This window comes from Sciurus vulgaris (assembly GCF_902686455.1).
Source record: "Sciurus vulgaris genome assembly, chromosome: 16".
Lineage (NCBI taxonomy): Eukaryota > Metazoa > Chordata > Mammalia > Rodentia > Sciuridae > Sciurus > Sciurus vulgaris.
Genome location: NC_136477.1, coordinates 48,551,062 through 48,576,515, shown reverse-complemented (window position 1 = coordinate 48,576,515; position 25,454 = coordinate 48,551,062). Strand labels below are relative to the sequence as shown.

Genomic DNA, 25,454 nt, shown 5'->3' with positions numbered 1-25,454 from the left:
TTCAAGTTCAAAGCCAGCCTCAGCAATTTTCTGAGGCCCCAAGAAACTTGGGGAGATCCTCTCTCTCAAAAAAACAGGGAGAGGCTAGGGATGTGTCTCAGTATTAAGTATCCCTGAGTTCAATCCCTTGTCCCCCAAAAAATCACTTACAGTAAGTATCTGGGTGCAGTAGTTCATGCTATAATCCCAGTGACTTAGAAGGCTGAGGCAGGAGGATTGCAAGTTCGAGGTGAGCCTCAGCAATTTTTTGAGACTCTGTCTCAAAAAATAAAAAGTTCTGGGAATGTAGTTCAGTGTTAGAGTTCTCCTGGGTTCAATCCCCATTATTGAAAACATTAAAATCACTTACAGTGATCTTCATTTAAGATTTGACTGAAGAGCTTATATTGTCACTAGTATTTTCCCAAAGAATGCTTTTAATCTTAAGAAACACTTTTTTTTTTTTTTTTTTTTGAGTAGAGGATTAAAAGGAACCCAGTTAGTAGCAAATAAAAATTAGATGTAGCTCTGGGGTACAGGGAGATGAACTTAAAAGGCTACAACTTGATTTTCTTGTAAAAGAGACAAAATTTTAAGGTGATGCCTGTATAGCCTAATTATAAGCTTTAATAGTAACCTGTGTTCTAAGATATCTTTTTTTGGGATTAATTAAGTATACATGCTTCATTTTTTTCTCTCCCCATTTTCTCTCCTTTCTGAATTAACATTTTCATGATGTACTTAAAAGTTGCTATGATCATTGTTGATTTTTTTTCTTGTGATAGGTCTCTCAAGGTTTGATTTCTAACTATAAATATTCACTTAATATGTAAAAGAAGTATTATTTTTGTCATTATGCTCATCACTGAAAAACACTTTGCAAAAAAGTCTTTCATACGGCCAGGCTTGGTGATACATACCTATAATCCCAGCAGCAAGAGGATCATGATTTCAAAGCCAGACTCAGCACTTTAGCAACGCTCTTAGCTACTCAGTGAGACCTTGTCTCTAAATAAAATGTGAAAAAGGACTAGGGATGTGACTAAGTGGTTAAGTGCCCCTGGGTATTCAATCCTTGGTACCTGGGGCTGGGGAGATAGCTCAGTTGGTAGAGTGCTTGCCTTGTAAGCTCTAAGGCCCTGGGTTCGATATCCCCAGCACCCAAAAAAAAAAAAAAAAAAAAAAAAAAAAAAAATCCTTGGTACCAAAAAGCAAACAAAAACCTTTCATATGACTGTGCTGCTGTGTTATTACTCAATCAACCACATTTTGCTTTGCCTTTTTTTTTTTTTTTTTGGTACCAGGGATTAAACCCAGGGTCAGTTAACCACTGAGCCACATCCCCAGCCCTTTTTATTTTTTATTTTGAGACAGGGTCTCACTAAGTTGCTCAGGGCCTTGCTAAGTTCCTGAGGCTGTCTTTGAACATGTGATCCTCCTGCCTCAGCCTCCCAAGCCCCTGGGATTATAGGTGTATGCCAACATGCTTGATAGTCAACCACATGTTGATTCTATGTTATTTAATACTTATAGTCTGGTATTAGCATCTCGAGAGAATAATAATCAGACATCCATATAGAATCTGTAAAGATTTTGTTAAGGCTTTGTACTGTTTACTTTTAGCTCTTAAAATATTTAATTTAATGCTTAGTTTTTATTAGCAAAAAAAAAAAAAAAATAGCACATACCTGGAACATTGCTGAATTCCTTGCTGAATTCTCTTTCATGGTTGAGTTTCTTTTTGAAATGCTTTAACGGTAGTAATAAAGGTGGCCTAGGTATCTTCGATTAAAACTTTTTTCTTGATCAGTAATATTGTGCTAATTTGAACACTAATCTTTTCCATAGAATGAATTAAGTGCAGCAACACACCTGACTTCGAAACTTTTAAAAGAATATGAAAAACAGGTATCGTATATCAAAGTTTTAAGTGCATGATTTAAGATCTACCATGATACTATATCTGTATAGATAAGGACTTCCTCATCAAGAATCCCTAAGCTTTAGTTCACAGAATATGCCACTGAGATTTCAGTATAGCCCTTATGTTAATTGTAATGATTTAATATTAGGTACAGTTTATCTAGTTTACCTTTCATTGTTTTCACAAATGAAGAAACAGTCTTGCTCAAGGTTATAGGGTTTTGGAGGAACTAGAGCTAAATGCCAAATCACTGAATTCCTAGCATAGGGTATGTTCATTGGATACTTACCAAACATTTTAATTAATTTTTCTTAATTATGAAAATTGCTGTACTGTATTAAACTGATATTTCTGGGGCTTATTTGAAATTTAGAAGTTTTCTGAAGTTACTCGAAAATTTAAATTCTGATGTTCTCAGTCATAAGATTCACATAGTACTGAACCTTTACCTCATCTCTCTTTCACATTTTTCAGCGTTTTCCATTGGGGGGTGATGATGAAGTTATGAGCTCTACTTTACAACAGTTTTCAAAAGTTATAGATGAGGTAAGTGGCTTATTTTGCATGAATAAGTGATTTTATCATTAGGTTACTCAAGTTATTTAGTGGTTTTTTTTTTTTTGTTTTGTTTTGTTTTGTTATGGTGCTGGGGATTGAACCCAGAGCCTCATGCATGCAAAGCAAGCACTCTATCAATTGAGCTATATCCCCAGCCCAAGCTATTCAATTTTTATTGAGAACTTTTATTATTATGATAGTATTTGTAAATCTTTGTTATGAAACTTACTAAAGAAGGACCTTATTTACATATCCTAGTGGCTATCGCATAAATGTGAGCTATGGGTAAGCCCTTTGTGGTTTCTATTTTGTCATCAAGCAACAGTTTACTGTCCAGTCCTTATTAATCCTTCCATCCCAAATAGCTGAAATTGACCCTTAGTTTCTCAAACCAGTCATTTTTAACCAATCATATAACAAAACAAAACAGACCTAGAAGGTAGGAAGAAGAAAGGTAGTGAGAGATGTACAGAGAGTCTAATATTTGTTCTCTAGTATTGCCTGAAAGCCTTCCCCCGACCCCCAACATAAGCCATTTAAATAGTTCTGTCTTTTCTAGTCCTCTTAACTGGAAAAATAATTTTAAAACACACACATATATACATACATACATACATACATATACATATATGTACACACACACACACACAGACACATTTTTGCCATACTGGGGATTAAACCTGGGGCCTTGTACGTGCTAGGCAAGAGCTCTCAACCACTGAGATAAACCCCCAATTTTTAAAACCCCCAGCCCCAATTTTTAAAATATTTTAATAATTCATTATGGCAGAATATTATCCTAGGAGTGTAGCATAAAGAAATAATACTTATAGGAAATGGACTGTTTTTCATTTTTAAAAAATTATGGTAAAGTACAAATAAAATTTGTCACTCATGACATTTAATACATTCAAAATGTTATACAGCCATCACACCTATCTAGTTCCAGAACATTTTCACCATCCCAAAGGAAACTATCTATTAAGTAGTCACTTTTCCCTATGTGTTCTTCCCAGTCCCTGGTAACCACTTAATCTGCTTTTTGTCTCTGGATTTGCCTGTTTTGAGCCAGGTGTGGTGGTGCACACCTGTAATCCCAGTGGCTTGGGAGACTGAGGCAAGAGGGTCACAAGATTAAGGTCAGTCTCAGCAATTTAGTAAGGTCCTAAGCAACTTAGCAAGACCCTATCTCAGATTAAAAAATAACAAGGGCTGGGCATGTGGCTCAGTGGTTGAATGCCCCTGGGTTTAATCCCTGGTACCGAAAAAAGAGAGGGAGGGAGGGTGGGTATATTTGCCTGTTTTGAATATTTCATATAATAGGACCCATATAATTTGTGGACTTTTATATCTGTCTTCTTTCATTTAGCATGTGTTAAAGGTATGTTCATGTTATAATGTGTCAGAACTTCATTTCCTTTTTGGCTGATTAAAATTTCATTATATCGGTATTCCATATTTTGTTTTATTTCTTCATTATGGATATTAGAGCTGTTTCCGCCTTCTGGCTGGTATGAATAGTGCTGCTGTGAGCATTCATATTCATATTCAAGATTTGGTTCAGTTTTTTCAAACACCGGTTTTCAGTTCTTTGAGGTATATATCTAGGAGCAGGATTGCTTCATTATATGGTAACTTTATGTTTAAGAAATCACCAATTTTCACCAGTGCCCATTCCATTTCATATCCCCATCTGCAATATAGGAGGGTTCTAGCTTTTCTACATTCTTACTAAAAATAGATTTTTCCATTTTTAAAAAAAATTAGAGCCATCTAAGGGGTGTGAAGTGGTATCTCATCATTTTGATTTGCATTTTCTTGATAGTTAATGATATTGAGCATGTGGTTATCAGCCATTTGTGTATCTTTGGAGAAATGTTTATTCCTATCCTTTGTCCACTTTAAGTTGGGTTACCTGTCTTTTTGTTATTGAGTTTTAAGAGTTCTTTATGCTAAATACAAGTTTCTTAAGTAATGGCAAACATTTTCTCTTACTTTGTGGTTTATTTTTTCACTTTCTTGATAGTATCCTTTGATGCACTAAAGTTTTTAATTTTGATGAAGTCCCCATTTATATTTTATTTTGTAAGTGCTTTTGGTGTCATATCTAAGAAATCATTGCCAAATTAAAACTGCACTGAGATTCATCTCAGTCCAATCAGAATGGCAATTATCAAGAATACAAGTAATAATAAATGTTGGAAAGAGGATGTGGGAAAAAATATACTCATGCATTGCTGATGGAACTGCAAATTGGTGTACCCACTCTGGAAAGCAATATAGAGGTTCCTCAGAAAACTTGGAATGTAACAACCATTTGACCCATTTATCCCACTCCTCAGCATATACCCAAAAAGATTTAACCCAGGTGCCCTTCAACAGATGAATGAATAAAGAAAATTTGTTATACATACACAATGGCAGAATACTACACAGATGTAAAGAAGAACGAAATTATGGCATTTGCTGGTAAATGGATGGCACTAGAGACTATCATGCTAAGTGAAATAAGCCAGTCCCAAAAAAACAAAGGCTGAATGTTCTCTCTGATATGCAGATGCTAACACACAATAAGGGGGGTAGGGAGTGAGGAATAAAAGTTTATTGGATTAGACAAAAGGGAATGAAGGGAGGTGGGATGGAAATCGGAAAGACAGTAGAATGAATTGGACATAACTTTCCTGTGTTCATGTATGAATACACGACCAGTGTAACTCCACATCATGTACAACCACAAGAATGGGGAGTTACGTATAATATGTCAAAATACATTCTACTGTCATGTACATTTTTGTTTCTAAGAAGAAACAGAAAAAATTAAAATAAGAAATTCATTGCCAAATCCAGAATCATTTCTTCTTTTAAGAGTTTTAAATAGAATTTTTTTCCTATGTAATACTTTGTATTTTATCACATAATTTTTAGTGTTATATGAAATGTATGAGTTATTTTTTTTTTACTAGATTCTGTTTAATTTATATAACATTAGTTAAATGTCTCCGTAAAGACATAGTTATAAATGGTATCTGTTAGTTATTTGGCGTTTTTTGTCTTTTACTAGCTTAGTTCTTGTCATGCGGTACTCTCAACTCAACTTGCTGATGCCATGATGTTCCCCATTACCCAGTTTAAAGAAAGAGATCTGAAAGGTATTGAAGTCAAAGACTTGTGTTTACTTTTGTCAATTGCCAGAAGCTCAGTTCTTGTAAAATGTATTTTATTTCATACCTAAACCATTTCTGACCACTCCCTATGCCTCTTTCACTGTAATCAGTCACCAAACATTTATAGGAGATTTTAATAGGTATTGAATCTAAATACTGACAAATACTAATATAAGATATATTAGTATTTCCTGAAGAAATCCTAGAGAAGGAGATAGGTAGACGCATAATTAGGACACTGTCTCTCTTTTAATTAGGGAATGAGAAGGTTCTGTGAGATCTCAGAGTAGAGTCAGGACGACTTCACAAAACATGTGACGTGAGCATTGAACAATGAGAAGGAATGTGCCAGGAGAAGAATCACTGTTGTTAGGGGGACTAGAATGTACAAATGTATGGCTGATAGACATATGTAGCTTGTTTTGAGGATAATAAAACGTTCAGTGTGACTGCATTGTTGAATGTTGTCAGGGCAAGGCAGGAGATGAATCTAGAATTAGATTAGATGGAACTAGATTATACTAGTGATGTTGAACTTGAGTTTATGAAAAAAGAGAAGCCACTGGAGGTCTTTAAGAAGTAATGAGCCACAATCATTTTGTATTTGGAAGATGAATTGTGTGCATTTGATGTGTAGGAGAATGGACTAAGAAGTTGTAAGAGTCCAGTGAGGTATAACCAAGACCTGGATTAGGATAGTAGCACAGAATGTAGAGGTTTATATAAGCTATAGCAGAAGGTCCCTACCTGTATGTAGTCTATGACAACCTATGACTTAGTGGTTTGTGTCTATTTTTGCCCACTTAGGGTTACTAGGTGATAAAAGGACAGTTTTATGGAATTGACTCTTCTCATAATTTTGAAACGCAGTCATACAGGCTTATTTCCAAAATAGAAACAAACATACATTGAACTAATGTGTCAGTGAATAGTAAAGTGTTTAAGATGGAATAAAGACAAATGGATTTTAGAGACGGAGTTAATAATTGCAATGATGCTCAAAAATGGACATTTCCAAGGCCAAGAAATAAGAATTTTTTCCTCACAGTCTAAGGATAATGAATGGCATTATCTTATTGATAAAATGTGCTTTGTTTCTCATTCAGCACTTGAAATTATTAGTCATATCAAAAAAATGAATTAGTTATATACTGGTACTGAATCAAAATATTTACATGTCTTAGCATTTGTAATGGGTTTTAAAATTTGTGTCCTATTACTAATTTGTGGCAAGTAGATTTTCCGGTAGTATAAGTGTTGCTAATGATGGTAAATGTACCCGACTAGCTGAAACACAGTGATTTTTCTTTTTACCTTGAATGTGGAAATATAAAATACTATTTGGAATTTTAATTATAACTGAAGTGGCATTTATTGTTTTGTAAGCAATTTTTTTTTTTTTTTTTTTTGGGTGCTGGGGATTGAACCCAGGGTCTTGTTCATGCTAAGCAAGCACTCTATGACTGAGCTGTATCTTCAGCCCTATAAACAAACTTAGAGGTATTTTATAAATATGCTAAGCTGGAATTATTCTTAAACTTTTTCAGAAATATTAACATTAAAAGAAGTGTTTCAGATCGCTAGTAATGGTAAGCCCTGAATACTTTACATATTTATTTTATTGATGCATTTATAAGTATATATCATGACTGATTGTTTGTAATAAATGAAAAAAAGTGAGTGTAATTAAAAGTTTGTGAGCATTATTTATATCAATGTTGTTACTTGAATATGCTATTTACAAGAAAAATTTTAAAGACAATTACATCAGTCTTGTAGTTTGCTCTCTTTATAATGCCTAAAGAAGTGACACAGCATTTTACCTTCCTTTTTTTTGTATATATTCCAGTTTTTCTTTAATGAGCATTTGCTATTTTTGAACTAAAATTACTTAGAAAAACTTTTAGTGGATTATAATTTCTTTGGAATTAAATGTTGCTTTTCTTTACTAGTTACATAAGTAGACACATAATTTAGGGGAAATTTGGCTTTGGGGAAAATTTGAATATGGTTATTAGGTGATAGGGAATTTTTACCTTGCTTAGTATTATTTGCAGAAAGTTGCAGGTGTGAAGACTATTTAAAGTATTTATACCTTTTATAAAATACTGTTGTTAACACTCATTTCTGCTTTCCAGATCATGATGCTGCAATTAACAGATATAGCCGATTGTCAAAAAAAAGAGAAAATGACAAGGTATGATGTATACTTCCTTCAGTATCACAATTAATGATGATTTCATTAGGTTGTTCAGCGTTCCCTGTTTAAAAATAGAACCAGTAGTTGATTTGTATGTTTTGCTGTACTGCTCTTTATTTTTTCCTCTCAGCTGTTCGAAAACCTTTCTGATAATTTTTAGTCTCTTTTTTAAGTGAAATACTTTTCTTCTGCCATAATTTGATAAGTCATAATCAAACATAAATGTAAGTGATGACCAATATAAAACACTGCCTCTTTTTGCTTTGTATTTTGGTAACATGGCATATGTTCTGTTTTTATGTGGCCTTGTATTGAGAAGTGAGATACAGTAGTCAAAAGTTGAATTGTTAAAGACCCAATTCCAATGAAGTTCTATTATGAGGCCCTCTTCATTTACTGCGAATATTGTCCACAAGGAATGAATTCTAGAAATATTACATTATATTTGAAGAGAAAAGCATTCAAATAAAGATTAAAGAACAGTATATTAGCAATGTTAGCTGGGTGCTCCTTAAAATCAGCTCTCCAGTACCTAATACAAGCTTCATGTGTAGGCCTTATTGGATGCTTGAGGGTGAGTCGATCTTTGCGCCTGGGACTTGGTATCTGCAGTCTTGGCTGTAGCTGCTCAGAGAGACACAATAACTGCTTATGGGAATCCACAACTGAGTATGACTTACTGTGTGTCTTAACCTTTTCACTGCTATGACCAAAAGACCTGACGAGAACAGTTAGAGAAGGAAAAGTTTATTTTGGGGCTCACAGTTTCAGAGGGCTCAGTCCATAGAAGGCCGACTCCATTCCTTGGGGCAGAACGAAAGAGTAGGGCAGAGGAAAGCAGCTTGGAGACGTGGCACCAGGAAGCAAAGAGAGAGTGCTTCACTCAACAAGGACAAAAATACATACCCCAAAGGCATGCCCCCAAGCACCCACACCCTACCTGCCTGCAATTACCACCCAGTTAATCCCTGTCAGAGGGTTAATATACTGATTAGGTTAAAGCTCTTATAACTCAATCATTTTACCTCTAAACTTTCTTTCATTATTTCACACGTAGCTTTTGGGGGATGCCTAAGATCTAAAGCATAACGCTGTGTAACAGTCATTGTGACAATAAAGAAAATGTTTCTCACATAAAGTCCAAAGATGTGCTTTCCATTTCTAATTTTAGTCCAGAAATTATTTGATGATGCAAAAACTGACAAAGTATATACATTTTGAGGTCTGCATTTAGTCACTCTGCCTTATGGAAATAGTTAAAAGCTCTAGGGAATAAAATCTGGCATGTGTTACCTCTGATTGTTAAAAGTATTTTTTAAAAAACATTTATCACCATTTTTAAAATTAAAAATGTATTGAGAGGCTGTGGTTGTGACTCAGAGGTAGAGTGCTTGCCTAGCATGTGCAAGGTATTGAGTTCAATCCTCAGCACCACATAAAAATAAATAAATAAAATAAAGGTATTATGTTCACCTACAACTTAAAAAAATTTTTTTTTACATTTATTGAGCACCTACTATATGACAGGCAGTAGGTGTGGTACCTTGGGGGAATAATATGAGTAGGCTCCACTCCTGTCCTCCAGGAGTGGATACTCCACATTTATTGAAGACTTGTGTGAATGCATGCAACTAGTCTAGGTGGCAGAGTATAAGGATAATGAGAGTAAGAATTAATACCAGTTAAGTGGAGTAACAGATTTTACTGAAATGTTGAGGGCTTTGGTGAATTGGGTAAGATTATTCTTTTAGGAGTTGGCATTTGCCATGAAGATCACTATTTGGGGATTTTATAAGGGTATTAAAAAAAAAGCCTTCACAGACACATGTGTACAGTTGGGAGAGCACAGAGATTAAGAGCACTGGCTCTGGAGCCAGACTAGGGACAAATCAGCTTGGTCATTATTTGCCTGAGGTCATGTACTTTTACTTAATTCCAAACCTTTATTTCCCTGTCAAGAACATCTCAATAATTATGAAGATGCAATTAGGTAGTGCATGCTAAAGTATCTGTCTCATAGCAAGTTTTCACTAAATTTTAATCCATTGTTATGATAATGATGGTGCGAAGATAATCACTATAGTGTGTCTGGAGCACTGAAAGTATTTGGGGAGATAAGGCAGAAATGACAGTAAAGTAGTTTGGGGCCAGATTACTCAATTAATAACCTTGAAATCTGTGTTTGAAGGAGTGAGCAGCCACCAGAGAATTCTGTCAATAAGTAACACCACACAGTTGTGTTACAGAAAAAAAAAAAATAACACTAATGAAAATGTGAAGATTGAGACTAGAGGGAATTCAGTGGGAAGGAATTGGAATCATTTGCAAAGACTTTTTTTCCCGCCTCGGTACCAGGTATTTAAACCCAAAGGCCATTAACCACTCAGCCACATCCCCAGTTCTTTTTTATATTTTATTAGAGACAGGATCTTGGTGAGTTGCTTAGAGTCTTGCTAAGTTGCTGAGGCTGGCTTTGAACTCACAATCCTCCTGCCTTAGTCTTCCAAGTCACTGGGATTACAGGCCTACACCACCATGCCCGTCTAATTTACAAAGATATAATGAAGGCCTCGGCTAATGTTATTGAAAGAGGAGAGGAAGGAATACTTTTTGGATGTATTTTATAAGTAGAATTGATAAGGTCTGTGGTAGGAGGGGGAATAAAAAATAATGTCTAGGTTATCTGAATGACTGATGGGTCCTGGAATAATTAAGAAAGCCAAGAATTAAAGTAGGAGAGCAAGTTTTGTGGGGAGGATACTGACCTGTACATTTCTAATGCATACACACATACACATATTACACACATAAAGAGAACCCAGCTGGAGATGTTTTTCCCCTGGCACTTGCAGGTAAGGAGTAGGGGATTAAAATTTTGTATTTGCTGAGTCATTGGTATATTGGAATATTCTTGGTACTTCATCAGGTATTCTAAGGAGAGGAGGAAGAGAGAAGAGACTGATGCATGTAATATAATAGATGTTCAATAAGTAATTGTTGTCTGAATGAAAGAACCTAAGGGACCACGTGTACTTTAAGTGAAGGAAGACAGGCAATTAGAAGAGCAAGGGAGAGAACCAGAAGGGGAGAATGTATGCTGTGAACTGATTGAGGTTGAAAACTAATGGTGAAGTTAGTAACAAACCATTGTGTGCCTTTCCTCCATGTAGACTTTCTTTGCCATGCTTAGTTTAGATATTTACATTCTTGGTTATATGAAAATATGCATTTATAAATTATGTGGCTGGTAGTTAAACAGGAAAATCAATTTATTCAATATGTTGAAGAATTTCTAATAGATCAGAAAACAGTTATGTTCAATTGCTGGTGATATATACTATTTTCCTTGGTAGGCTCGTCCCCATAGCTACCGCTGAAGATAATTAAAAAGTAGGGAAATAATAGTATTTTTTAATCTTTTCATTCAAAGGTGAAATATGAAGTAACAGAAGATGTGTATACTTCCAGAAAAAAACAGCACCAGACCATGATGCATTACTTTTGTGCATTAAATACTCTTCAATACAAGAAGAAGATAGCATTGTTAGAACCTCTACTTGGATACATGCAAGCTCAGGTAAATACTATATTTCTTCCTGGGGCTGAGGATGGAGCCCCAGGATCTTACATGCTAGACAAGGGCTCTGCCACTGAACTAAATCCTCAGTCTCTGTGCTGTTTTGGTATAACTCAAAAGCTTTATGTCAGGGCCAGGTGCAGTGGCACATGCCTGTAATCCCAGCAGCTTGGGAGGCTGAGGCAGGAGGATTGTGAATTCAAAGTCAGCCTCAGCAAAAGCGAGGTGCTAAGCAACTCGGTGAGACCCTGACTCAAAAATAAAATACAAAATAGGGCTGGGGATGTGGCTCATTGGTTGAGTGCCCCTGAGTTCAATCCCCAAAACTCTCCCCGCCCCCCCCCCCCCCCCAAAAAAAAAGCTTTATGTCAAGCTTGGTATTTACATTAAATGTAAAGTATTATAAACTATTCTTAACACAGTCATTTGTGTCTGGGTTTTATTCATTTATTTATTTGCATAGTGCTGGGGATTGAATCCATGGACACATGCATGCTAAGCAAGTGCTATACCACTAAGCTACGTCCCTAGCTCTTTTTATTTTGAGACAGAGTTCTTTCTAAGATGCCTGGGATAGCCTTAAACTTACTATCTTCCTGCCTTAGTCTATCAAGTAACTGAGATTATAGGCATATACAACTGTGCCCAGTGTGTTTAAGTTTTAAAAAGTAATAAAGATTTCAAATATTTTAGATAAATGATGCCACTTATGTTGTATTTGGACCTTGTCCACCACCATTGGAGATAGAAAGCAGGAAGCTAAATGAATTCCAAAGTTATACCTATTGCTATTCTACCCCTCTTTGGTTCATAATAGATCTGAAAGAGAATATTGTGTGTGTCCCATGTTCCTGTACACTTTCTGAGTTAAAAGTAATAGATGAACTCTCAAGTGCCCAAGACGTATGCATCAGGAAGGAGGTTAGAAAACTGAATTTGGGGTAGTATGTCAGTCCCTTAAAAATCAGGGGTTTAGAAAAATTTGAAAATCCTTCAGGTTATAAAAATACTCACTGTTCCTCAGATTTAAAACTCATCTTTGTAGTAAATATGAAATAGTTTATGTATATGATTTGTTTGAATATGCTTCAAAATTTATTTTCACTTTCATAAATGGTTTAGCATATATCAGTGTGTGTATATATATTTGTTCAGTTAAAAAATACTCTCAGTGACTATTTGCTTAGTAGAAGTTGCTAACTGCAGTTTGTTATTACACAAATGGAATAATCATTTGCTTTTAACTTAACTATGTATCTTAGAGATTTTTTAATATGATTCAATGAAGTATTATATTGTGTATGTTTGTGTTGTTCAATCTTCCATTCTTCCTCTATCCCAGATAAGTTTCTTTAAGATGGGTTCTGAAAATCTTAATGAACAGTTGGAAGAATTTTTAGCTAATATTGGAACAAGTGTACAGAAGTAAGTATTTTTTCCTTAAAATTGAAATAAAATGATGTGAATAAGTTAATAGCTAAATGCCATAACTTAAAAATATTTACTACTTAAGTTCCTGAGGAAGTATTTTTACTGACTGGAGAGTGTTTCTCACACAGCTTATGGATGCTTCTTATTTTTTTAATCATCTTTTCCCTAGAGTATAAACTCTGAATTTTATAACAGTGCCAAATTTGACAGTAATTTTAATGATACAGAACTAGCTTTTATGTCAGAATAAAACAGATTAATAATAGTAATTATCTGTCAGTGAAATTATCTTTAAACTCCAAATTGTGGGGGTTGCTTGGAATATTACAAAATAAATGTTGTTTTCCAAGCTGAGAGAGAGAAAACAGTGTTCTGCATTCTGATCAGGTTGAAAAGTCTGAGCAGTAATGTGTTCATTCTGAGGTATGGAGAGAGATAAAAATAAAAATGATTTTTTTTCCTGTCCTGAGGATCAAACCCAGGGCCTATTTATGCATGCTAGGCAAGGGCTATACTACTGAGCTACATCCCCAGCCCTGAAAAATGATTGTTGTCTTAAAGACACAGGACAGAAGTCAGGCATTTGGTGTAACTTTTGTTAGTTTTTGAACTTAGTAATTGTTTCCAAAATATCTAAAATGTAAAGCTTTTGAAAATGCATTCATGTCACTTTAACTACTTATGCCCCTGCTTGTCTCTTTTTTTAAAAAATATGCATAAAACAAATACACAGGTAAACATAACTGGTAAGAAGTTCTTTGTTCTGTGACTTACAGTAAATGATCTGTTCTGTTAGTGTTCGCAGGGAAATGGACAGTGATGTAGAGACCATGCAGCAGACAATAGAGGATTTGGAAGTAGCCAGTGATCCTTTATATGTGCCTGACCCAGACCCCACAAAATTTCCTGTTAATCGAAATTTAACCCGAAAGGCTGGATACCTTAATGCTAGAAAGTAAGAAAATTATTGTTATTTTCATACATTATATATCTTGTTTTATATATGTGTGTGTGTGTGTGTGTGTGTGTGTGTGTGTGTCTGTGTGTCTGTGTGTGTGTACATACGTATATATATTACATATATTCATTTGGTATTATCAATATAATATATTCTGCCAAATTGTCTTGATTTTATTAAAGATTGAACCTTTTTAGTGTTGTTAGTATTTATGTGAATTTGTTGGTGGTAAGGTACACGAATGAAAACCTTTCAAAGTAAAGTTCTACCTAGATATTTATTGAATAATTTGGGATTAAAAAATAAATGAAACGAGTTTTAGTTTAAATCTATTATAACATGTGAGTGCTGTTAAATATCATTTATCACATTTTATATGTAATTACAATATCAAGTAAAATTTTAGTTTTCACCTCAAGATAGGATGAAGTAGGTTGACCTTAGGAAAAAAATAAATTCTTCTTTTGTTTTGAATTTATTCCCTTAGAATATTGAAGTATAACTTACTTTTTATGGATCATCATTACATAGCTGCAGTCTGATAATTTCCAGCCTTACTTTGGAAAAGGTACATTCACATGAGTGAGTCAGTATGTGTAAATTTGTTTTAGAGACTGAAAAACTGATGATATATTTTCTTGGCACCATGGTAACTGCTTTGCAAGCTGGTTCTTTGTAACATGCTTTATCTTGTTTCTGGATGATGATAAGGTAATTTTAGGTATGTCATTATTAAATTATGAATGTACTTTCTTCATTTAGTAAAACAGGCTTGGTGTCATCTACCTGGGATAGACAGTTTTACTTCACACAAGGTGGGAACTTAATGAGTCAAGCCCGCGGAGATGTAGCAGGAGGCCTGGCCATGGACATAGACAACTGTTCAGTAATGGCTGTGGACTGTGAAGATAGGCGATACTGTTTTCAGATCACCTCTTTTGATGGGAAAAAGTTGGTATTTTTTTACTAATAATAAAATTTATAATATTTTAAATTACTGAAATGCAGGATAATTCCTGCATTTATAGATGAACATCTGTATTTTAGAGCACAATACAGATAAAATCTATAATACAGGATAATACTTGCATTATAGATAAAATTTGTAATATTAACTACCAACATGCAGGATAATTCCTTTTTATCCAGAAATGTTATGAACATTTTAGACTCAGCATATATATTAAGATAATTTGCTACCCCCACCTCCCCAAACACTGGGGATTAAACTCAGAGGTGCTCAACCACAGAGCTGCATCCCTAACCCTTTTTATTTTTTATTTTGAAACAGGGTCTCATAAAGTTACCCAGACTGACCTGGAACTTGATCCCCCTGCCTCTAGCTTCCTAAGTTGCTGATATTACAGGCATGTGCCACCACACTCTGCTAAGATAATTTGCTTTTTAATCTTGTAGAAATGAGTTTTGAATTTTATTTTTTGATTTGGTTAAATTATTTCTTTGAGATTGTTGAAACCAGATCAAATGGTAAATACCATGATTTCATGTTAAGAGACTGGTCACTGAAAATCCTGCATTCTATGGGGAAGACAGCCCAAGATAATTAAGGGTATCAAGTGTGGGGTTGTAAAAATCCATGTCTGGATCCATTACTTTCTGATCTTAGACAAGTTCCTTAACCCCTATGATCTCCATTTTCCTACACACAAAATGTAGGTAGAGGAGTTGTAATTTCTACTTGGTAAATTGTGAGGAACAGAAATCTAGCATGTGTATGACTAGCATATGATAGGTGCTAGCAATAGTGTTATTTCAAAATGTTAATCATATGCTCCTGATTATTTTCTCCATTAACATTTATGATGCCCTTTAGAAAAAATTCTGTTACCTTTCTATTAAGTGAGAATCTAGCCAGGTATGGTGGGGCATGCCTGTAATCCCAGTAGTTTAGGAGGCTGAGGCAGGAGGATTGCAGGTTCAAAGCCAGCCTTAGCAATTTATCAAGGCCCTAAGCAACTTAGCAAGACCTTGTCTTAAAATAAAATATAAAAAAGGGTTGGGGATTTTGGCTCAGTAGTTAAATGCCCTGGAAATCCCCGGTACCCAAAAAAAGGAAAAAAATGAGAATCTGTAGTAGTGTTTAGAACACAATTTTTGAAAAGCACAGAGAAAAAGGAATATGGGGGGAAAAATCTGTAATCTCATTAACCAGAAGCAACAATTAGCTTTTTTGTTTGTTGCCTTCCAGTTTTTATCCTGAGTTCACTTTTTTAAATAAGTGAAGAAATATTGTGATGTAAATCACTTATTTTAAATATTTCATAGTGGCTGCATTAGTCTTTTTAAGGACATACATTATAATTTAAACATTTTCCTAATGATAGATGCTTAGGTTAGCAATCCCCCGCAACTTATTTAAAATACTGACACTGAGCTTTCTTAACTTTCAAGAGCAGCCTCTGGTTCCATAAAAGTCATGTTCCCCCTGTATTTATGCACATTAAGATATTATGGGGTTAGGAATGTGGCTTAGTGGTAGAGTGGGTGCCTATTATGCTTGAGACCCCTCTGGGTTTGATGCCCAGCATCGCAAAAAAAATTATGAAAATAAGTAAATAAATTCAGCCTTTACCCCTTAACAAAAAGATATTATGGCACACTATCTTTTACAAAATGATATTATTTCATATTCATTAAGTGGTTTAATTTCATATTCCTTCTGCAAACATATAATGAATGCCAGTTTTGTGTGATCACACTAGGCATCCCTGTGTTCATTTATTAATATTACCAAATTGTTAATGTTATTAACAGTACTTAAATTTTTATATTTTCAGTTTTTTGCTAATGCTTAACATGATTTCCCAATTCATATTTCCTGGTGTGATTCAAAATTAGTAAAAATTATTTTTTTCCTCTTAAAATATTAACACATTTTGAAAAGCTAAATATTGTTGTGATTCATATGTTGAAATTTTTATTTAACTCTATTAAAGGAGAAACTGTCAACAATGAAGTTAGTATTTTCTAGTGGGATCACCAGATAAACACCAGAAGTTTGAAAAGCATTTTCTCAAACCATGCTTTCATGGTCTTACCTTTCCAGGATCAGTGCCTATTTCCATTTTGGTACATCTTGCATAGATAGCCAGAGTTAGAGTTGTTAAAGTATTAGTCCTGATGCCTCCCTTCCTAAAATACTCTTGGTTGTGGGGTTTATTTGTTTTTTTTCTTTTTCTTTTAAAAAAGTTGAGGCTGAAACTTTTTCTTTAATTTTTCTTCAGATCTTCAATTTTGCAAGCAGAGAGTAAAAAAGACCATGAAGAGGTAAAAGTTTACTTTCTTCAGCAACATTTAAAAATACTTTTCTGAGGGCAAAACATAACTAATGTGTTCATTATAGAAATTTTGGAAAACCCTAGTTAAATTAAAAATGTTTATTTTTTAAGTCTTTTGTTCTAAAGTGGTATTCTTTAGGTTCTCACAGTATTTTATAGTTGGAGAGACCTTAAAGATCATTTCTCTGCCATCTTAAAGGCTCAAATTCAGCAACGACCTTGTGTCTGTTGCCTTCTGGCAGGCTGTCAGTATCATGAGGTGACGGTTTTATTCTCTCATACCAATCCTTTGAGATACTATTTGCTGCACTAACAACATAGCGGCAACAGATGTAACATAGAAGGAAGCAACTAAAAATTTAAACCTTGGGGAAATGAAAGACAGAAAAACGAAAATTTGGGAGTCTTTGTTCTTCCTCACAAGCCTTTTAGTTTTGGCTCCATTTTTATTACTGGTACACCAAATATGGAAGGTAAGGTACTACTAAGAACTGATACTTCAAAAACTTGGCCTTGAAAGTCTTCCATGAAAATATAGCATAGCTTGATTTTGAGACTTTTATCTAATTATAATTGTATTACTATAAGATATAGTTGGAAATTATGTAGAGATCTACTTTTATTTACTTTTCCTGGAAAAGAATTCACATTAAAACTTGCTTTTGGTGCCTGGGGAACACAGATAAATATCTCTGCTCTCTGCATGGTTTACCAAACAAAATATTAGTTTAGTTTAATGAGGCCCATCAGGCACTGGGATACTTGAGAGTGAAGTAGAAGATGTAGAACAGAATGTTTTCTATGTTGAAACAAAGGAGATATACAAAATATATTCACCAGAAAGATATTTATCTCTTAATTTTGTGCATTGGTATGAATTAGGATACGAATTCAGACTGTCTTGTCTGGTGAGGATTAAGGATGGGAGTAATATAAAAAGATATAGACTATTAAATTATAATTTAACATATTTGCTATACTTTTTATTTCCTTGTGTGAAATAAATTTAGGACTCTAAAATAATAAATGTGAATGTTCTCTTACATCCACATGTTTATAGCCAGGTGTTTTTTGATTTCATTTTGTTTTATTTTTGGTGCTGGGGATTGAGCCCAGGGCCTGGTATATGGTAAATAAACAAACATATGTTCTACCACATCTACACCCTCCAGTTTCAAGGTGTTTTCTTACAAAGAAGATTACATGTTTATTCTAATGAAAACTTCTGTGTAGTTGCTCATTATACATTGTTCTTTAGAAGTTTGTTGAAAAAATATTAATCAGATTTTTCTGTTTTTTCCTCTTGCAGTGGATTTGTACAATAAACAACATATCTAAACAAATCTACTTAAGTGAAAATCCAGAGGTAATATTTTTATTTTATGTTACCCAGATCTAGTACAATTGAATAATTCTTTGGCTTACATGGTTTCTATTAATTGTGTCATAATTTCTCAAGTTCTATAATCTTTTAATTTGACTTTGGGTAGCTTACTGTATAACGTATGTTAAGAATGTCTGATTTTCCTAGAACATTAAATTATTTCAAAAGGTAGTGAAATTGTGCCAGATGTGGTAGTGTACATTTCTAATCCAGGCAACTGTGGAAGCTGAGGCAGGAGAATCACAAATTTGAGGCCAGTCTAGGCAACTGAGGAAGACCCTATCTCAAAATAAAAAATAAAAAGCATTAGAATGGAGTGCTGTGATGGAGTACCCCTGGGTTCAATTCCCAGTATTGCAAAAAAAAAAAAAAAACCACTTTGATTTTAGTAACTTGATCTCCTCCCAATATAACTATTTCTTTTTGTAAAGTTACTTAGGAGCAACAAAAGTAAAATGCAAAATAAAGCTGGGTGTGGTGTTACATGCTTGTAATCCCAGTGAATCGAGACTGAGACCAGAGAATCGCAAATTCAAGGCCAACCTCAGCAATTTAGGGAGGACCTAAGCAATGAAACCTTGTCTCAAAATAAAAAATAAAAAGGGCTGGGGATATAACTCAGTGGTAAAGTGCCCATGTGTTAAATCCCCAGTACCCCTCTCCCCCTAAAAAAGCAAATTATTTGTTTTCGCCCAGGGAATACAGTGTTTGGATTTGTATAATTCAGGCTTACAGGTCTTTCTTGCCAGTTATCAGAACTCTAATTGTTAAAATTTTCAGGTAATCTAGAAGCATAATATATATATTAAGGAGAATAGCAATTTGAATCAATTTGTGGCATTATATTTATATTTTTGCTGTGAGACACATAAATGTAAAACTGTTTTGTTGTTTTCCTATTTTCTTTCTTTCATTTTTGTGGTGCTAGACATTTTATCCAGGGCTTTGCACATGCTAGACAAACACTCTACTACTGAGATTCCTAGTCCTTAATGACTGTTTCTTTTGTGGTAAAAAACATGAAATTTACCATCTTTTTTAAGTGTGTATAGAATAGCATTGACTGTTTATGCATTGAAACAGAATTCTAAATACCATTTTCATTTAGCTGGTTGTTTTATTTTATTTTATTTATTTATTTTTTTTGGGGGGGTGCTGGGGATCAAACCCAGGGCCTTGTGCTTACAAGGCAAGCACTCTACCGACTGAGCTATCTCCCCAACCCCTAGCTGGTAGTTTTAATAAACAATAAGTTAAAATACTGCTAGAACCAGGCGTGGTGGTATGTGCCTGTAATCCCAGTAGCTCCGGAGGCTGAGGCAGGAGGATCAAGAGTTCAAAGCCAGCCTCAGCAATTTAGCAAGGCCCTAAGCAACTGAGTGAGACCCTGTCTCTAAATAAAATATTAAAAAAGGGCTGGGGGTGTGGCTCAGGGGTTAAACATCCCTGAGTTCAATCCCTGGTACCAAAAAAAAAAAAAAAAAAAAAAAACTAGAAAGCTTTCTTTCTTTAAAGTTTTGAAAATATCCATGATAACTTATAAATTAGTAAACTTATAGATATTTCTGAATATAATATATTTTGGAAAATTAGGAAAACTTTATCAGCAAAGTTATAAATACTCATTTTGTGAATATTTCCTAACTTTCTAAATTCCTGTGTTCAACAAATATATTAAAGGTGCATAGTGCTAGTCACTGTGCCTGGTTCTAGCATTACAAACCTTATCTCATAGTTAAAACTTTGTAGAAAAAACGATATTTTCACATTATGCATATTAGTAGAGAGTAATCATACTTTTTCTAGATTATAGGAAGCAATAGGAAACGTCAGTTGATAATTTTGTGAAGTTATGCACCATAATAGTGAGACAAGAGAATGTAGAAGTACTGTAGTAGCTTTTTTTTTTTTTTTTTTTTTTTTTTTGATGCAAACCGCAAGAGGTGTTTATTCCAGGGCGCTGGGACCGGACTCATGACTCACGCAGGTGTCCAGGAGTCCCTAGCACAAAAAACCCCACATCGGGAGGGGTCGCACATGAAAGAGAAAAGGGGAACAAAGCTGCCGGGAAATTTCAAAGGGGGTCTGGATTTGCTGAAACATACAACAAGTTTCACAATGTTTTACAACAGGGTGTAGATTCTGGTGTCTTAACTGCCTGAATACTATCTTGCTCCAATTACTCTTTTACTCTCTGTTTGGGGCTGTTTCCTAGAACAGCTTTAAGGGCTTTGTTCCCATTACTGGGAGGGAAGCCTTAGGGAGTTGAGATAAAACAGACAGCTTTAAAAAATGTCCATTCTTTCATTTCCCCATTTTCTTTTCTGGTAAGTTCTAATCATGGAACTTCTGTCTCTATATACTCTTCTCCAAAGCTATTTCCTTGGCCGAGGGACTGGTATTGTTGCCTGAGCATTAGTACCTGTACAGCACTTACTCTTTCCCTGATGAAGGTGACTAGGCGATTTTAGGCAGGCAAGAGCCCAGGGGGCACCAATTAGCAGCCCCTTGTTTGCAGTCCTTGATAAACAGTCCTTGATAAAGGCAGGTAAATTTGGTAATCAATGGCCTCCGGAGATCCTTGACATTCCATTCTTCCAGGGGCAGTCTCCAACTTGCAGAGGCAGATGATTTTATGGCTTCATTTCCTCAGTTGACCCGATTCTCTATTTCTACACTAACTACCTGTCCTTAATTCTGGCTTTATTCCCCCCTTTAGCTGTAGGAACTCATAACTGCTTGTTAAGGAAATGAAAAGGGGCGTCGGTCATTCTGGCTGCTTCGAAGCTGAATGGGGGCAGCAAGGGGCAAGCAGTTTGGAGTTCCTTTTTTTTTAAAAACCGGGTCAATCGAGGGGTCCCAGGAAGAAGCCTGGTTGGGGAAGAGCAGGTTGTAAAGTCATCTGGGGGTGGGTGCTTCTATGATAGAAGAACAAAAAGACATGAGTACTGAAATGAGATTAGTTCAAAGTAAATGTTGCAGCATCTGGAACATGCCACTGAGTATCATGAAAATGACAGAAGTTAATCTCTCACCAGGAAGTGGAAGAACTGAGAAATTGTTCCCATAACTAGGCCTAGCAAAGGCTGGAGAGGACAAGGCCTTTATTTGGGGACTTTAAGGTTGTCCAGGTTATCAGGAATGTAAACACAACATTTAACTCTTAATGTCATAGATGTCCCCAGAAAATATAGTTAAGTTACTTAATGTCATCTGATTTTGTAAAATATCCCTTTATTGGTATAACCTGTGTTTACTAGAGATCTCTATACTTCTGTTACTTAGGAATAGATAATCATACTAGCAAACAGATTAAGTCTACCTGTGTAGCTTAGGAAGGCCTGGGGGCCTTAAACTGACTAAAAACTTCTGACTCTGGCAGTTTCTCTCGATAGTTATCAGGCTACATCTTAAGTTACATTTAACCATTTAACTACTATTTCCGTTAAATGCCCAAGAATGGCTATATTTTGGTTTTAACTGTTTTGCTGGGTATCTAAGATCAAGCTGGTCAAATTGACCTGGTTCCTGTCTTGTTAAAGAGTCAGCTGAGTTCCCACAGGGGTCACTCGTACAGAACTTAAGAGCAGCTCCTTAGCTCCACCAGTGACTTTGATTAGGCAGGGTCTCTTGATGAGGTGACTTCCTTTAGAAGCATCAAGGTGTAGTAGCTTTACTACATATTTTAGTGTAACTCAAAAGCAATCTGGCAATTCAGAGTTATGTTCAAATTTTTGGTTTCTCATGACTAATATTTGTCCTCTAAAAAAAAATCAAATAGGAAACGGCTGCACGAGTAAATCAGTCAGCTCTGGAAGCTGTCACTCCTTCCCCTTCTTTCCAGCAGAGGCATGAGAGCCTGCGGCCAGCAGGGTGAGTTACCACACTTGAGTTATTTAAAGAAATCTATAAGGGCTATTTAAAGTGTTCATGAACACTTTGATTTTAGCAGTACTACTTAACATTAGTACTAAATAGTTCCCTTAACAACAGAGAAAGTATATTTTCAGAATGATAAATTTATCAGTAAGAGTGCTAAGTAAATGATAATATCAAATGTCCTTAGTGTTTCCAACTAAATCTCTAGGTAGAGGTGATTTTTTTAGTTTAATAATTAGAAATAAAGCAGGCTTTTATTAGGTAGCTATGATTTGGGATTGTGTTTTTACTGAAATTTACTTTACTGTCTCATTGAGTTGAAACACTTTTTTTTTTTTTTTTTTCCATAGTGTAAGTGGTCAGCTTCCAAAAGAAAACTAAATGCAGTGTCTTCTTGTTTTCCTTTGCACTTAGACAATCTCGACCACCAACAGCTCGAACTAGCAGTTCAGGATCTTTAGGATCTGAGTCCACAAATTTGGCTGCCCTTTCTCTAGATTCTCTTGTTGCTCCAGACACCCCAATACAGTTTGACATAATTTCTCCTGTGTGTGAAGATCAACCTGGCCAGGCCAAAACCTCTGGCCAGGGAGGCAGGTGAGTGACGGCATCACAGGAACATTATGCTATGGTCTGTAAGGTTTGTAACTCCAGTTCTGCATTTGAGAGTCATCTCTCACATATGTGCATTAACTTTGTTGTACTTTCTTTAATTACCTAACATAATTTTTTATTTTTAGTTGTAGATGGACACAGTACCTTTATTTTTTATTTTTATGTGGTGCTGAGGATCAAACCCAGTGCTGCACATGTGCTAGGCAGGTGCTCTACCACTGAGCCCAACCCCTAACATAATTTTAATAGGAAAAAATTATACAGGTTTTTCTCATCTTTCTGAATTAAAGAAATTAAATAATTTAAAAAATTCTTAATTCTGAATTGCTTATCAGGTGTATTTCTTAGGTATTTGCTGTGACAACTGCAGAAGAAAGTTGATAGTTGTATCTTTAAGGCAATATATGTGCTATAGGTTTATTAAAACATACCTTGTATCAGAATAAGAAATGTTTAGGAAGATACGAAAGCACTTATCATTGCCATGAATTATTTTTGATTCATGTTTTGTTTATATTAGGAGAAAGTCCTATCAAAGCAGTTAAAATTTTCCTTCGGCTATGGATGAAGAAAATGTGACTTATGGCAAGATCATTTATTAAATTGTTGGGTATTTAATAAATTTAAAATAGCCAGGCATGGTGGCATACACCTTAACCCCAACAATCAGGAAGATCACCAGTTCAAAGTCAGTGTCAGCAACTTAGCAAGACCCTGTCTCAAAAAATAAAAAGAACTGGGAATGTAACTCAGTGGTTAAGTGTCCCTGGGTTCAATCCCTGATACCAAAAACAAAACAAAACAAAAATTGATAATAAATTAATTTGGATATACAAAGCTGTGACCAAGAGAAATCATTTACATTTGATCACAGAAATATACTTAGCATTTGATATAAAAGGCCAGGCGTATCTTAGAGAGATTAATTGGTAGTTACCTTAGTACCAATATTATTTTAGAACCACTTAGCTCTCTGCTTCCAAGACCTACTTTGAATGGTACCCTTCTTCCTTCATTGTGGGTGTGCTATAAGCCAAGCACACTAAGGAGAGAGTTAGCTTCTTTTTCTAGTTCACTTTTCTTTTTGCATTGTTACTTATGCCTTAAGAAATCCAGGATTGTTTTTTGTTTGTTTTTTGTGGTACTGGGTATCAAACTTAGGGTCTTGAGCATGCTAGACAAGAACTCTTACCACTGAGCTATACCCTAGACCTTTGAAATGCAGGTTTAAAACTAGAAAATCTTTATAGTTAATTCACAGCATGTACCTAGAGAACCTTTTATAAAAAGAGGCTCTTATAGTCTTAGGAAATCCTGGCATTTCTCTCAAGCAGTTAATATTGTAGCGAAATTAATGTTTCCCTATGCTAGCTTATTAAAATTCAAGAACTTCTGCAAGATGGCTTATAATGATGTTGATTGTTGTTGTTGTTATTGTATGAGGCTAAACTTCCATTTGTTGTCTTCTAAAATACAGCAACATTGGGTTCAGACTATTAACTCAGTGGATTAAGGCAGAGGTCATACAGTAATTTGATTATCAGTATTGTTCCTTAACAGAACGGGCAGAGTTTTCCTTTTTAAAATGTATATGTAAACTTTTGTGACGCGTAAGCTCTGGTTTTATTGATAAGATATGTTCCATGTGGTTCATGGTAACTATTCATATTTTTTTCTAAACTTTTTAGGCGTACAAATCCATTTGGAGAATCTGGAGGAAGTACAAAATCAGAAACTGAAGGTAGAACAGATGTGCAGTTTTATTTTAAAACTACTTGTAGTAAACTGTGTGAATAATCTGTCATTTACACTTGTTTTGCTACTATACTGTTTTTTTAACTTTGAAATTTCCTCTGTTACACAATATAATTTAATCTGATTTGAGATGTTATTCACACAGAATTAGAGAATACCACATACTTTGATCTCATAGTTAAATTCTCGATGCCTTAGCTGTCCTTCAAACTTTTCTGAACAACTAGTGTTTTACTTCTGGTTCTGGAACATAACTTTTTTGTTTTTCCAATACCTATTTTTTGATATATTTCCAGACTTTTAGAAAAGTTCCAAGAGTAGTACAAGGAATTCTTTTTCCCCAGAGCCACACTGTTGAATTATTAATTACCTTATGCTAATTTTGCTATAACTTGTACAGTATAGCCTGGATAAGTTATTTCTAAATTTAGGTTGAATTTTTCACTGGAAAATCTAAAAGGAAGCAGTGTATTTTATTATTTTGGAAAAGAAATGTGAGGTTTAAAAATGCATAATGTACTTTGTTCTGTTATAGATTCTATTCTTCATCAGTTATTTATTGTCCGATTCCTTGGTTCTATGGAGGTGAAGTCAGATGATCATCCAGATGTTGTTTATGAAACGATGCGCCAAATCTTAGCTGCTCGGGCCATCCATAACATCTTTCGTATGACAGAATCACATTTATTAGTCACTTGTGATTGTTTAAAGTAAGTAAACCTTCCCTAAAT

General features: G+C 34.9%; 1 protein-coding gene across 1 annotated transcript in view; it reads left to right on the top strand.

Annotated features, from left to right (window-relative positions):
- APPL1 (adaptor protein, phosphotyrosine interacting with PH domain and leucine zipper 1) overlaps positions 1-25,454 on the top strand; it is a 39,837-nt gene that overhangs the window by 7,617 nt on the left and 6,766 nt on the right. The window contains exons 3-17 of the mRNA XM_079116457.1: positions 1,828-1,887; positions 2,378-2,449; positions 5,523-5,610; positions 7,173-7,214; positions 7,764-7,822; positions 11,256-11,402; positions 12,745-12,827; positions 13,630-13,788; positions 14,554-14,742; positions 17,037-17,079; positions 18,400-18,456; positions 22,256-22,347; positions 22,768-22,950; positions 24,657-24,709; positions 25,259-25,433. Coding sequence (XP_078972583.1) covers positions 1,828-1,887; positions 2,378-2,449; positions 5,523-5,610; positions 7,173-7,214; positions 7,764-7,822; positions 11,256-11,402; positions 12,745-12,827; positions 13,630-13,788; positions 14,554-14,742; positions 17,037-17,079; positions 18,400-18,456; positions 22,256-22,347; positions 22,768-22,950; positions 24,657-24,709; positions 25,259-25,433 — 1,502 coding nt within the window. The remainder of the gene's footprint in view (positions 1-1,827; positions 1,888-2,377; positions 2,450-5,522; positions 5,611-7,172; positions 7,215-7,763; positions 7,823-11,255; positions 11,403-12,744; positions 12,828-13,629; positions 13,789-14,553; positions 14,743-17,036; positions 17,080-18,399; positions 18,457-22,255; positions 22,348-22,767; positions 22,951-24,656; positions 24,710-25,258; positions 25,434-25,454) is intronic.